At 47.8% G+C, this 13,412-nt stretch overlaps 1 protein-coding gene across 11 annotated transcripts in view; it reads left to right on the forward strand.

The window, feature by feature from the left end:
- Positions 1-2,691: 2,691 nt before the first annotated feature.
- NIN (ninein) overlaps positions 2,692-13,412 on the forward strand; it is a 99,191-nt gene continuing 88,470 nt past the window's right edge. For 10 of the 11 annotated variants that reach the window (XR_003516005.2, XM_027572347.2, XM_027572349.2 and 7 more), the window contains exons 1-3: positions 2,692-2,845; positions 3,330-3,383; positions 11,704-11,907. Coding sequence is in view for 10 of the 11 variants with exons in the window: in XM_027572347.2 (XP_027428148.1) it covers positions 11,725-11,907 (183 nt within the window). In the remaining variant the exon portion in view is untranslated. The remainder of the gene's footprint in view (positions 2,846-3,329; positions 3,384-11,703; positions 11,908-13,412) is intronic. The other variant, XM_027572348.2, reaches the window with a different exon arrangement.

A 13,412-nucleotide genomic window follows, 5' to 3' on the forward strand; every position in this document is an offset into this window, starting at 1 on the left:
TGAGTTTGGTTAGAACTATGGGCTTTCTTTGCCCAGAAAAGAAATATAACTCTGTAGATCCCAAGGAAATTAACAAAGCCTGAATTTTCTCTCTCCTTTAAAAAAAAAAAAAATCACTCTTGTTGTCCTGACTTTAAACTAATCATTACAAAGTTACTTCAAGAAGAAACAAAGAGTAACTTTCTCTTCCCTGGATTATTCTCTGGTTAACTTTTTAGAGCTTTTAGCCACCTGAGAAAACCAATCCAATACTGAAAAATGTTGCCAAAAGTCACTCAAAGACATCACATTCCCTAATACTTTAAGGATCCTGAGTCCCCGAACAAGGCTCTTTATAAATTGAGAGTTAATATCAGAGGCAGACAAACTGCAACAGATAAAAGTAAAATGTGGTTTGTAAAGGCTGGGTAAATGTTTATGTCTCTTTTTACTTTTTTCCTTCTATTGCATAAGAACCTGGCTACTTTTTTGGCTATCTTCATTTTTATTTAACAGAGAAAGCTCAAAAGCTTAGGTTCTAAGGTAAGTCCCTGCTTTTTTCCAGTGACTCTAGACTGGACTAAGATTAACCTTTCCCCCTGTGCAACTTAAGTTGCAGGCACATGGTATTAAATTATCTGCCTTGGTAAGAGTGTCCTTGCAAAGCTACACCACAAAGTAGCCATGCTCCACACTCTCCCCTCCTTTGTAGCAAGGCTGGGGGTTGGATGTCATTCCAAGTTTCTAGTCCCAGCATTAACTCCACCCCACTCACCCCTCTCAAGAAAAAGTATCTTGTGTTTCTCAAACCACACAACCCCCACCAATTCTGACCTTTCTCCATAGGGAGTGAATGCCACCTCCAGCATCCCCTGACTCCCAAGAATCACCATGTTGAATTAATGAGCAATCCCAGCCTTAAGGATTCTTGCAGGTAAAAGGGATGCTTGGAGAGAGAACCAGTAGGATGAGGCTCCCATGGCAGAGATTAAGTGAAACAAGGAAACATCTCTTCATTCTTAACCTTCTCAGACTGTTGGCTGTTTTCCTCCCCAGTGAACATTCTTCTCTGAGATGACACCTATGTAAGTATTCTGGTCACAAGTTAGCTATTCACTTAACAGTGTGTCTGTGTGTTGTATAATTACTACTGGACAGAACCGTGCATAAAGTATATGAATGTGTGTGCATAAGAATATTAAAAAGGGCGGGAGGGGGAGCATGTGTTGAAAGAAGAGAACTCGATTCTAAAATAAGACTGATATGCTTTAAAAAACAAACTTTTAAGTTGGGGACAACTGTAGATGCACATTGAGTTTTAAGAAATAGTATAGAGAGATCCCTTATAGACCTTTTACCCAATGGTAATATTTTGAATAACTGTAGTACAATATCACAACCAGGAAACTGACATTAATACAGTCCTAGGGCCTTATTCAAATGTCACCACTTTTGTGTGTACTCATCTGTGTATTTAGTTTGGTGCAATTTTGTCACATATGTAATCTGCTTTTGAATCTCAGCTGTGGTAAGTACTAGCTGTGTGACCCTGAACAAGCTCCCTAGCTTCTCTGAGGCCCAGTTTCCTCATCTGTAAAATGGGTATAATGTCTGTCTCCTGAAGGTGGTGCGAGGGTTAGGTAAAATCATTTCTGCTAATTTTGCAGCGCACTGGATTATCAATAAATGCTAGTTTCCTTCCTGTCTATCCCTTGTTCTTTCAGTGGCAAGGGAATATTCTCCAGTTTCTTGCTGAAATAACCAGACTTGTGGGTTACAATAAATCGGGCAGCTCCTTCTTCAAGGCCAACATTTAACCCTGCAGTTCGAAGAGAACACAGTGGATGTCACCTGCCCACAGCTGCTGCCTGTAGGCCTGGACTGTATCCAGATCAGAAGTGTAGAGATGCGGGCGGGAGGCGGGGGAAGGGAGTGAAAAAGGAGAAACTCAGGGGGAGCAATACTGAACAGTCGTTGGCTGAAGAGCTACCAATTCCAAGGATTTTCCATCCGGTGTGGCTAGTGACCGAGGGATGGATGTACCCGAGGAAAGCTAGATAGGGGGTGGGAGCCTTTGAGAACATGGTGGGCAGGTGCGGAGGCCAGTCTAGACCTGGTAGGAGGATCACACTCCTTCCAGAGTTCAGTCAAGTCTAGAGCTCTTTTGTCTACTGCAGCCCCCTTCCAATGACAGCCAAGGAGCGCTCAAGGGGGAAGAAATCCAGGACCGCCTGAGAGGCACCTGAATCCCCACCTTAAGGTCCCGCTGGCTGGAGGCGGAGGCCTTTCCTCCCGGGTGTCCTAGACGAAGCCGAGTGTGAGCGGGCGGGTTTGGAGGGAGAGGCTAGAGGGCAGGGGGGTCGAGGGGTGAACGCACTAGCCCCTGCTTGGCGGCGACCTCGAGGCGCCGACCTCCTCCACCTGCACCCCGCGAAGCCTAGCGTTTCCAAGTTCAAATCTCCGAAACGACCGCCCCAGCGTCACGCAGCAGCCAAGCCGGGACCGGGCTCCGTGTTCCCGCGACCCGAGCAGTCCCCGGGAGCCGGGGCGCAGTCGGCGTCTAAGTGGGGGTCGGGGGGGCGGACCCCGCGAGGGCCGGGACACCGCTCGGCGCTCCTCCCTCGGCCGCCCCCAGCGCCGCGGGCCGCGGAGGAGGAGCCGCGCCGGGGCCGGCGTCGCCCTAGCTCCTCCTCCCCGCGCGGACCAGGCCCTTCCTCCCCGGCGTCCAAAGCTCCGGGTGGCCGCGGCCGAGCCGGGAGCCGAGCGCGCTGGGCGCGGCTGTCCCGCTGCCTCCGCCTCCGAGCCCTGAGTGCGCCCGCGGCCATGGTCCCCGCGGCGGCGCCGGGCGCTTGAGCCCCGGAACGCGGTAAGCGAGGAGCCCGCTCCCGGGGACCCCCGCCCCGCGGCCTGGGGGTGCGCTGAGGCCTCGCGCCGCCCCCGCGCCGTCGGCAGGGCCCTGCGGGCGCAGGGCTGACCCCCCATCGGGACCGGCTGGGGCTTCCCCTTCGGGGCCCGGGGCCAGGGCAGGAGCTGTCCCCGCGCGCGGGGCGCTCCCGGGAGACGAGGCGGGGAGGGGGCGGCTTCGCGGGCGGGAGGAGGAGCCGGTCGTGGCGGCGCGCGCTGCGCTGCCGTGGGGGTGGGGGGGGCGGGCCGGCGGGCGGGGAGGATGCGCGCTGCAGCCCCGAAGAGCCGCGCTTTTGTACGAGCTGGCTCCTTACATATGGAAATGACGCTCGCGCGGGTCCCCAGTCGCGTCCTTTTGAAGGACGCCCGCCCGGAACCACGGCGCCGGCTGCGAAGTATTGTCCCGCTTCGTGAGCCCTAACAAAGCGTCCTCCTTCGCTTTGCAGAGCCCTGGAGGCAGGCGGCCGGCGGTGCGGGCGCAACGGAGAGGCCGCCAGAAGGTAGGCGAGGACGGCGGGGGCCGAGACGGCGTGCCGCCTGGTGACACAATGGGGTGTCTGAGGTTTCTGGCGGTGCGATGGGCAGGCGGGTCGGAGACGCACCTGCAACACAGGTTGCGGGGGACCGGGGAGGCGCGCCCGCCCTCCGGCCGCGCCTCCGCCTCCCCGCGCGGCAGCGCAGCGGGGTCTGGGCGCCTCGGCCGCCCCCGCGGTCCCAGCCCGCAGCCGCCGGCTCAAAGCCGCTACTGTGTGTAGATCCAGGAGCCGACTTGAGTCCCGGAGGGAGCAGAAAGGGTGGTTGTTCTGTTGCCTTGTGCCACCCAGGCAGCCTTGTGATTGAGCAGCTGAAGAGAAACCTGTCTGGGGAAACCCGAGGTGATAAGCCTGGGCTCTCCGAGCAGCGGAGAGCTGTTTGGGGCCCTGAAAAGGGGGGGGGGGGGGGCATCTTAGAAGGCGTGCGGGAGAAACGCCTATAGAAAGACTTTGCCAGTGCAATGACTAAGAACTAAGGGGAAAAGGACCAAATGACATGCGGTTATTGCCTGAAAACCTTGATCGCCAGACCAGCGGAATGGAAGTGTGGAGTGCTGCGGGAGAAGCTTCCAGGGTTCCCAGGGCTGGGCTTCTGCGACTACCAAACCGGTCCCTGACAAAAGGACAAAGCTGATGGAAACACTTTACTACGGAAAGCTCTGTCTGTGAAGTTGAGAGAGAGGGAGAGAAAGAGGCGTTTTCCTGACCCCAGCCCCTACAAACCGGGGTCGAGGTGCACATAAAATGGGGGGTGGAAAGATTGCCGTACCATGTACCTTGCTTCAACAACTTAGCTATTATGAGATCCTGGGCCTTCTTTACTTAACAGGGACAGAGGAATTCCTGAGATGGACTTGCCATACAACTTAACTCTGAATTTATGAAATCAAAACAGATTGCCTAGTTGTCTTTTGTGACTGACATGGTAGCTAGAATCCCGATAAAGTCCATCCCAGCATGTGGGCTGAGCTCCTGAGACCATGGAAGATTTCTCAGTGGGGCTCCCTTAAATACATTGACAAAAATTTATGCTTGTTTCCAGAGGCTTGACATTCTACAAGGAAATGTATTTTTCCTGTGTCAGCTTAATTTTATCTTGAATCTTCTGGTGGATGACCTGAAATATTGGCAGATCTTGCTCTGGAGTTGGGGGGGTTTGTGAAGATTTCCAGACTGTGTGTAAAAGTAACATTACAGGCTGGCTGAAAAACCTGTTTGTTGTCTCTTCAGCTGTTGTCAGTGTTCTTAGGGAGGTGAAGTGAACTGGAGAGTTCATTTGCGGGTTTATTTTCACCTGTTCTCTGGCGAGTCTGCAGGGGAAAGCATTCTGAACTCCAGTAGAGATAAAGGGAAGGACTTACAGATGTTCCAAATGGTTTGGGCATCAATAAAGATATTGCCAGGGCAGAAGACTTTACAGGGGCAAAGGAAAGAAAACCATCAGAAGCACAGACTTTGCATTAAAATGTCAGGGATCAGTCATTTTAATAGGCATTTGCTCAGAATGGCATGGTGTCTTTCTTCGTCTTTTTTCATTTTCCATATGTAATGACCCTTAATAGCAAAAGATGTTAACTGTCACGGGGGGGGGGGGGGAGAATAGGGGCCCACTGATTTCTGAACAGCCAACCTTAATGTAATAGGCAATATTCTTATCATAAGTCAGATGTTAAAATAAATTGTTTTAAATGTCACTGCAAATGACTTTCTAAACTAACATTTCACCAATCTTGATGCTTCCATTTTATGTTGATAATGAAAATACATTTTATCAGTCTTACATTGATAAAGGGTTGACAAGTTAGCCGGATTCAAGCAGCCTAAAGCCTTTTCAGGAGGTTTATTTTTATAGATGCCAATTCATCTGTAAGCCAATAAATTATGTGGTTTGAATTCTGGCTATTGAGCTTACATCTGTTGGGCAGGAGCTTGTGGAGAGACTGAGGCTTGCAAAAAGATGTTTTTATCTTATTTACAAATGAAATGGAATTTCATCAAGATTATGGGGAATATGCAAGTGAGCAACTTTTTTTGAAATTAGGACACCTCTTTGTTGCAATTTATATCAGCAGTTAATCATTTATTCAAGTTTTGGATGGAACAGTTACAAAGTATTTATGTTCTAACGTTCACATAAAAAACAAAGTTGGGAAAATATCATTTATAGATGTGAGAAGAGAAGTTCTTCCCCCGGGGACTGTGCTCATAGATGTAGGCATTCTGAATTAATTTCAGTAAATATGGCTCAAGAGGTGAAAGTTGTTATAAGCGGTCTCTTTTAAGAGAGTAACGAACATGTAGCTCTGTTTTCTGCTTCTATAATTTTACTTAGTAGCTTATTACAGGTTATTGAATCTACAGTGTGCTAGGCTAATGATTTTGTTCCTCCAGCTACCTTGAGTTAACTACTTGATTGGTAATCCCTCTCACTGTTAGGTTTAACAAAAGCTTGGGTTTGGCCCATCATTCAGGATAGAAAAATACAAAAACTGTTTTTAATGTTTTAGAATAAATGCTAGTAGGATGTCCTTAGTTAAATTCAGTTTAATGGTGTAGTTAACAAAGGTTGTTATTTTCTTTCAAATTTATGTAATGTGACTTTTGTTTCTGTGCAGTGGCATTTAAACTTTTGTGTTACATCTTTATGCCATGGTTTTATTCTTGGTGATACCCCGGTGCTTATGGTATCCAGCTAGAAGTGAAGTACCGCCTGAACCAAGAGGAGGCTACCTGACAGGAGTCATTTTGCTGACCAGCAGCGATTTCTGGCAGAAATATCCTATATAGATATGTAAATAGAGACAGTCGCTTTTTTTGTTAAGCTTTTGCTGAACTTGAATTTGTTCTTGTCACTATTTCGTTTTATCTGGAAATGAATCCAAAATGTTAAGACGGGAAATCTTTGCAATTAGAGTGTTTGCAAAAAAAAAAAAAAAAAGAGAGAGAGAGAAGAAAAGGAAACATTGTAATTTGATCATTGGCATTATGAGGCTCTGACTTGCCAAACCCTGAAAGCTAAAGGCGTGAATGAAAAGCATTCCCAGAGCAGGGTTTCTCCATGTTCACCACTTTAGTTATAAAGTAACTAAATTAGTCACTTGGTGGTCACTGCCTGGTCTGTGGACCCCCAACAGCTATGTCTGAACACAAACCTAAAAGCATCTATTATGATACCCAAGGAAAGCGGCTGAGCTGAGAGGGACATCCAGACATTCCACATAGCTGTTCAGCTGCTGGACCATCTGGAGGGAAATAAAAGGCCTGGGCTAGGGGCTCCAGGCATTGTGCTCATTTATTATTTGGTTTTTCCCTTGCCAGACTTTGTCTCTTTTTCACTCCCTCTGGCCCAGAACAGACGTCCCCTTTGGCTGGGGTGCCGTTCTTACAAGCTCTTTTCTGTACCTTGGATGCCAGAAAGTTCAGAAGTTCACGCAGCGCTTCATGGTGGCCTGATGTTGGGGACTTCATTGTTCCAGCTGTACCTCCAGTTATGTCTTTTCCAGTCCCAGTTGGCACCGATTTCATCAGCCGGGGTTGCCGAGTGGCACACAGTAGCACAGATCTGTAATGGACATCCCCGTTGGGGTCTATGCATGTTGGCAGCCTTGTTTTGAGTTATTTGGAAGGAAAACGCTCCAAATAGTTCTCATTATGGGTGCTTATTGGGTGGTAAATGTTTTGATAAATGGCTGTGTGCATCTGCCTCTTTTTTAGCCATCCCTAGTTAGAACTCCAAAATATTGCCCACACTGGCCCTTCTATTCCAAAGGAATTGTGAAGGCTACTGGCAATGTGATTGGGAAGGTAGATGGCGGAGAGAGGCCGCGGGTTGTGGTGGGCTTCATAAAGCTGGAATTGTGCTTTGTGATTTGAAGGAGGGTTTGTCACTCAAAACCCAACTTTTCTTCGTCTCTGAGGAAGATTTCTGTCACTGGTAGGTGTCTGTTAGGCTTTAACTCTGGAAAGCATTGATGGCACAGATTAGACATACTTAAATATTTTGAGGGAGTAATTTAACAATGATCAATTTCTGGACTATGCCCACTGTTGAAGATACGGGACTCTTCCCGATCATTTTTATTAAAAAAAAAATTATTTCTTCCTTGCCCCAATGCCAACACTGCTTTGGAAAAAAGAGAATGCTTATTCTATATATCTCTAGTGCCTTATAGGCTCTAATTATTCAATAAATGGATTAGAGAGGTAGGGAGGAAGAAACCCCACCCTTACCCTCCCCCCCCCAATCCAATTGGGAGGAGTTTGTGGCCATCAGGTTTTTGTGGTGGTTTCTGGTACTGTTTAGCTGATTAACACATGACAGTGGAGATAAGGGATTTATCTTGATGTCATTTCAGTGGTCCCATTCATGTGTTCTGTGTGCATGCATAGGACTGAGAGATAGTATCATTCAGAGTCAGACCAGAGTTCAAATCTCAGCTCCACCCCCATCTTAGCATCCTTGGACAAGTTGCTTAGTTTTACCAAGCCCCAATTTCTTCATCTTAAATGGGAATATGATGGTCTACTTTAAAGAATTAGAAGGATTAAATGAGCTCATTTATGTAAAGTACTCAGCATAGGCCAGACTTCTAGTAGATGCTCAGAAGTTTAAAAAAAAAAAAAAATTCTTCTTAACTCCCAATTATATTTCAGCCTTTCTGCTTTTGTTTGATGTTAAATTTATCAGTAATCTGCCTTTAAAGATGGAGGTAGCACTGAGCCTTACCCGCTGCTGTTGACCATTTAGTAATATAATATTGTTTATATACATAACCCCTGCCCTGTGCATTCTTTCTCTCAGGCATTCCACAGCTCCCGCTCTGCTTCTTTGAAGGCAGATTTCTGGCTGGTTGACTTGTGAGTTACCTTTCTACCGTTTACCCTTCCTTGGTCAGTCACTCCTATTTTCCTGGATGTTTTTTCAATACTCCTCTTGTATCAACTTTCTCTGGGATTCTCCTGTCACTTGCCATCTTTAATCCCTAGGACAGCCCTTCCAGATGGGTATTATTATCCCCATTTTATAAACAAAGGGACTTGGGAAAGTGTTTTAGTACAGAATCTCCTCCAAAGTCACATCCTATAACCACCCCCCCTCCAAACAAAACAAAAACAAAAACCCAAATGCAGCTGAAGTTTATGAATCCATTGGCTTAGTTACTAACCCCTTAAAGTCCGGACAGTTCTGGATGCTACAGTTTGGGAGTGGGTTCTGGCTTTTAATTCTGCTTAGTTACAGCTAAGACTGAAAGTGCCTTTGAAAAAAGGGTTGGATGGGGGAAGGAGAGGTGTGCTTGTGGAAGAAATAGGCATTTCAAAGACTTCATGTGCTCATTTTATCACTCTCATCCAGGGGAAGTTTCCACTCAAGGGATCTCCCTACACTAAGTCAGTCCGTGGTGTTTACTGAGTCTCTGGTGTGAGGAACAGAGGGAGGATGCCTTTGGGGGAGAATAGAAAAGAAATGAGTTGTGGACCTTGTCCTTAAGGAAATTTCTGCCAAGCGGGGGGGAGGGGGGGGGCGGAATTCTTGCACATGAAATTACTCCTGAACATTTGGGGGATAATATCCACCAGTAAAAATGCATTCTGTGCCAAACGAGGACTGACAACTTGTCACCATATGCAACATCATTTGGATGTTTCTGTATGCTCATTTGTTCCTCAGAGTCGGGGCTGTTTTCCTCCTTCAGTCAAAAGAATGTTTCCTGAAGCACAGTGTCTTGGGAAAGAGGGAGATGAAATAAAGAGATTTAAAAAAGGAACGCCGCTGTGAAATGAAGGAGATTTGATTTAGCAAAAATCCAATGACCTCCCAAAGAACAGGGCATGGTAGCTTATCAAATTCACAGCCGTGGATGAGATCAGGACTTCGCAGTACATTATGAGTTTTATGCCCCTCTTTCATTGGTCTAAATGCACCAATCCCCACGCCTTAAAAATAATTTTAAAAAGAGGAAATGTTAGAATTCTTTCACTCTTGAGTTTTTTTTTTTTAATATGCAAAATCAAGTGAAAGCAGAATAGCCTGCCTTTTATGAAGTTGGTCAGATTATAGCCCCGGGTACTGCAGAGCTATGGTGGCCCCAGAAAATCCCAGAGCCCCTGGGCATTCTCAGCTTTTAGCCAACAGCAAACTGGCCTGCTCTAAGTGAATCTCGTGAGCCAGCCATTGGCGTTGTCTAAATCCCTAACCTTTGTGGCTTTGCTTAACACCTTGGTGTTTCTTTTCTGATGCTCTCATGTTTATATAGCACTCTCAACTTATTTTGAAAACATTTGCATGGTGATTAGTTAACCCAACAGACCAACCCTGGGAAGGCAGCCAGAGCGGGCAGCACCTTAGTAACAGAAAAGCTGATAATTAGGAGACGGTCCCCCCTCCCCCAACACACCCAGACCAGGAGCCTGGACCTAAATGATGCTACTTTGCTTTAATGAGTGACCCCGGTAAAAACTGATCAGTGGTCGAGCTGTTTGAATCCACCTTGAGTCCACCTAGTTTTGCTGAAACTCTTGGAACGGTCATGGCTCTGTTTGAGCTTGTGGTGTTTTGGACAGTTGTCTGTAGGAAGAAAGCACCGCCTAGAGCAGCACTGATGGGTTACGGGAACCTCTCTCATTTTCAGTTCTGGCCACGCTGGACACCTGAACTTGGATGTTGCCTGTGTTTCCCATCTGCTCTATGAACATCACCTCTAAGAGAGTTCTCTTACTCAAGGCTTTTGTTAGTTAAAGGTGCTGCTTTTAAAACTAGACTGGTGATTGCCAGGGGCTGGGGGAGGGGGCAGTGGGAAGTTGCTCCGTGGTGGGTGTAGTTTCAGTCACACAAGATGAACAAATTCCAGAGATCTGCTGTACGACAATCCACATATGGTGAAGACGACTGTCCTGCACACTTAAAATTTTAATAAATTTTTGTTAGATTTCATGTTATGTCTTTTTTATTGTAGTAAAAAACATATTGGCAAGGTAAATATATTTTTGAAAGTGCTGCTTTTTATAGTCAAGGGGCTGGTTCTGAGAGCCTTGATTCACATTGGGCTGAGGTCACCGTCTCAAGGGTGTATGTTGTGTTTGGCTTCCATTGCATCATGGTGAAGGTAGCTTCTAACGGGCACGTTTCAGGCTTTCATCGGAAGCCCCACCACATTAAAGATGAATTATTGTGTAAGCAAACCCCCCCGCCGATTTCACTCATAATATATGAGGTACCTAGAATTTCATGACGTATATTTTTAGCAGAAGTGATTCTGAGTTAATCAGGAGCCCACGTTTTTACTGATCCCATGGAAGGTGGAGAAATGGAAGGCCTGGGGTCGGAAGGGTGGAAGACAGATTAAGCAGGTGTACAGACGTGAGGTGGTCTGGGTGAGGGACGCTCCCTGAAACTATGTACGATTCATGTGGTCTGCGGTTCCTCTGAACCTCACAGTCTGAAAGCTTGGAGTAGTGTTTTCCCCTTTCTGTAGGCAACGCGGCATTACCTACAACTCCCGGGACTACAGCGGTGCTTCAGGGAATACTCTTCCTGCCACACCTCATGTAATTGCGCCAATGAAGTTAGTTGCGCTGCTTTTTGAGGAACTTGTGTAAAAGGCATTGTGTCTCTTGTAAACAGGGAGGTGGTTTTCTATCCAGTGCCTCTCGCTGCAAGCCCCCGGGGCTGACTGCGATGGGGGCATCTAGGCATCTAAATAGCCCAGGGGTGGAGTGCGACATCTGGGCAGGTGGTCCCGAGCCCGCCAACTTGCGTGGAAGCTCAGGCCCCGCAGCCTGCCGGTGCTACCAGTTATTTTGAAAGGACTAAGTGTCCGAAGTGGCCTTTCACCTTCTGTTAAGTCCTGGGCCAGATGAGCTGATAGAGAATCGCTTTCAGTCTTGAGTTTGAGACTGGCCGCCTGCCCGAGGACCAGGCAGGAGAGGAGACTCCCTCATTCTGGTAACGATACCCCCGCATGACCCGACCTGTGGCTGTGGCCCTGGTGGGAGTGGCCATGGGAGCTGGCTGGCCAGGGCTGGCTCCTGGAGAACCCCGCAATCTTGTGGGGAGGGGAAAGGGGGCGGGGTGCAGCATCTCTCCTGCAAACCCCGCAATCTTGCTGTGGGGGGAGGGATAAGAGGGAGCGGGGTGCAGCATCGCCTCTCCTGCCAGCCTCCACTGAGGTCCTGATCGGCCAGCACCAGGGGCCAGGGCACACAGAGCATTACTGAGGGGCGGGCGAGGGCAGGGGTAGGACTCCCGGGGCTGCCACGACCCCCCCACCCTTGTCTCTGTCCCACCCAGGTGAGCGCCGTGGGCTATGGGATGGATGAGGTGGAGCAGGACCAGCATGAGGCCCGACTCAAGGAGCTGTTTGACAGTTTTGACACCACGGGCACTGGGTCCCTGGGACAAGAGGAACTCACCGACCTTTGCCACATGCTGAGCTTGGAGGAGGTGGCCCCGGTGCTCCAGGAGACGCTGCTTCAGGATAACCTCTTGGGCAGGGTAAGGTCTGGGGAAGAAGCAGGGTGGCGGGAAGTGGGTGCGGCTTCGGGCAGGGGCTGGGGGGGGCCGGATGGGTAGGGGCAGAGCATGCGTGTTGCAACTTGCTTCTCACATCCTGGCTGTGTGTGCCCCTAGCTGTTAACGTGATGAACAGAAAGAGAAAATGTAATGCGCAGGACCCAACAGTGTGGATTGCTTGGGTTATAGAGGACCTGCTTGAATTTGCGCTCTGGAATATAGGTGTGCCCAGATCATCTTAGATGAAGGGAGAAAAAGAGGCAGTAAGAGCATGTTTTCCAACTCTTGTTCAGGGTGGATCATTTTATGGACTCTGCATTCATCATTGGGGCAGAGGGAGGGGACCGAGATTTCCCTCGAAGAGAAGGAAAACACAGTAAGAAAATTGCCACTCACAGGATGAACAGATTGCTGTTATGACTTTTACTCCCAATAAAGCTATTTCTTGTGCAGATTGCTTCTAGGGTGAAGTTTTAATTAAACCTTTCACCTAGGAAATAAGACAGGAGGGTAAGTAAATACAGTGCAGGTTCATTTAAAACCCAGCATGACTTGCTTCCAGCAGGGATATGCCTGTGTGCTGATGGTAACTTCTGCATTTGACAACAAATAGTCATGTTGTCCCCACAAATCAAGTCACAGAAATGAGTATAGGGTGAGAAAGGGCCTTTTTAACTCCTGCTGTTAGTGGGAAGGATGTTCGATCTGTCTCGACCTCCTACTGCCTTCAGTTCTCATAATTCTAATTAAGAGCGTAGTTTGTATGGCTTTGAGTTGAGTCTTACTGTTGATTGTTAGAATGGATGAGAGGAAAAAATGGGCAACGCTTTACGAGCTCTGTTGTCACTGATGACACTTTGTAGACAATGGTTTTTATCATGTAGTGCAAATTGAGGAAGGAGTTGTGAAATCCAGCTTTATTCCAGTGACTGAATTTCCTTTTCTTCATTTCATTTTCACTGTCTCTTAGTTGACAAGTTGGGTAAGTGACCTCAGAGGCAGTACGATGGATTGGCTGTCTGTGACACGAGATGGACAGCAGCAGTGATCATCCTGAAATTAATGTACAAAGGATGCTGTTCTCAGGGGCTTGGCACTATGAATGTCATGTCTAACAGGGCTCACACTTAAAAAAACAAATGTGAGGTATTTTACAAAACTGGAACCATTCTTGGTCACTCTGAGAAGGGGGGATTAGCTGCTTGTGAGGACGTGTGGTCTCTAAAAAATGCTGAAAATCTTCATAAGCCATAGAAATGGGAGGTTTGAGGATGAAATCATTTGCTCATCATGTAATGCACTCAACTGTCTTTTCGTTCTGTCTCGGACACCTTGGGGAGTCAAGGGAGTCTTGAGTTTCCCACTGTGGTCCAGGGGGATCTCAGCCTTTTGCTATATAAGGGTAGTACCAAGAGCGGATCTGTTTCAGAGCTGATGAAAGCCTGAGAAGACCTGACACAACCTAAGGCTTCCCGTGAGAGGTTGTC

The sequence above is a fragment of the Zalophus californianus genome, chromosome 6 (genome assembly GCF_009762305.2).
Source record: "Zalophus californianus isolate mZalCal1 chromosome 6, mZalCal1.pri.v2, whole genome shotgun sequence".
In the NCBI taxonomy this organism is placed as follows: domain Eukaryota; kingdom Metazoa; phylum Chordata; class Mammalia; order Carnivora; family Otariidae; genus Zalophus; species Zalophus californianus.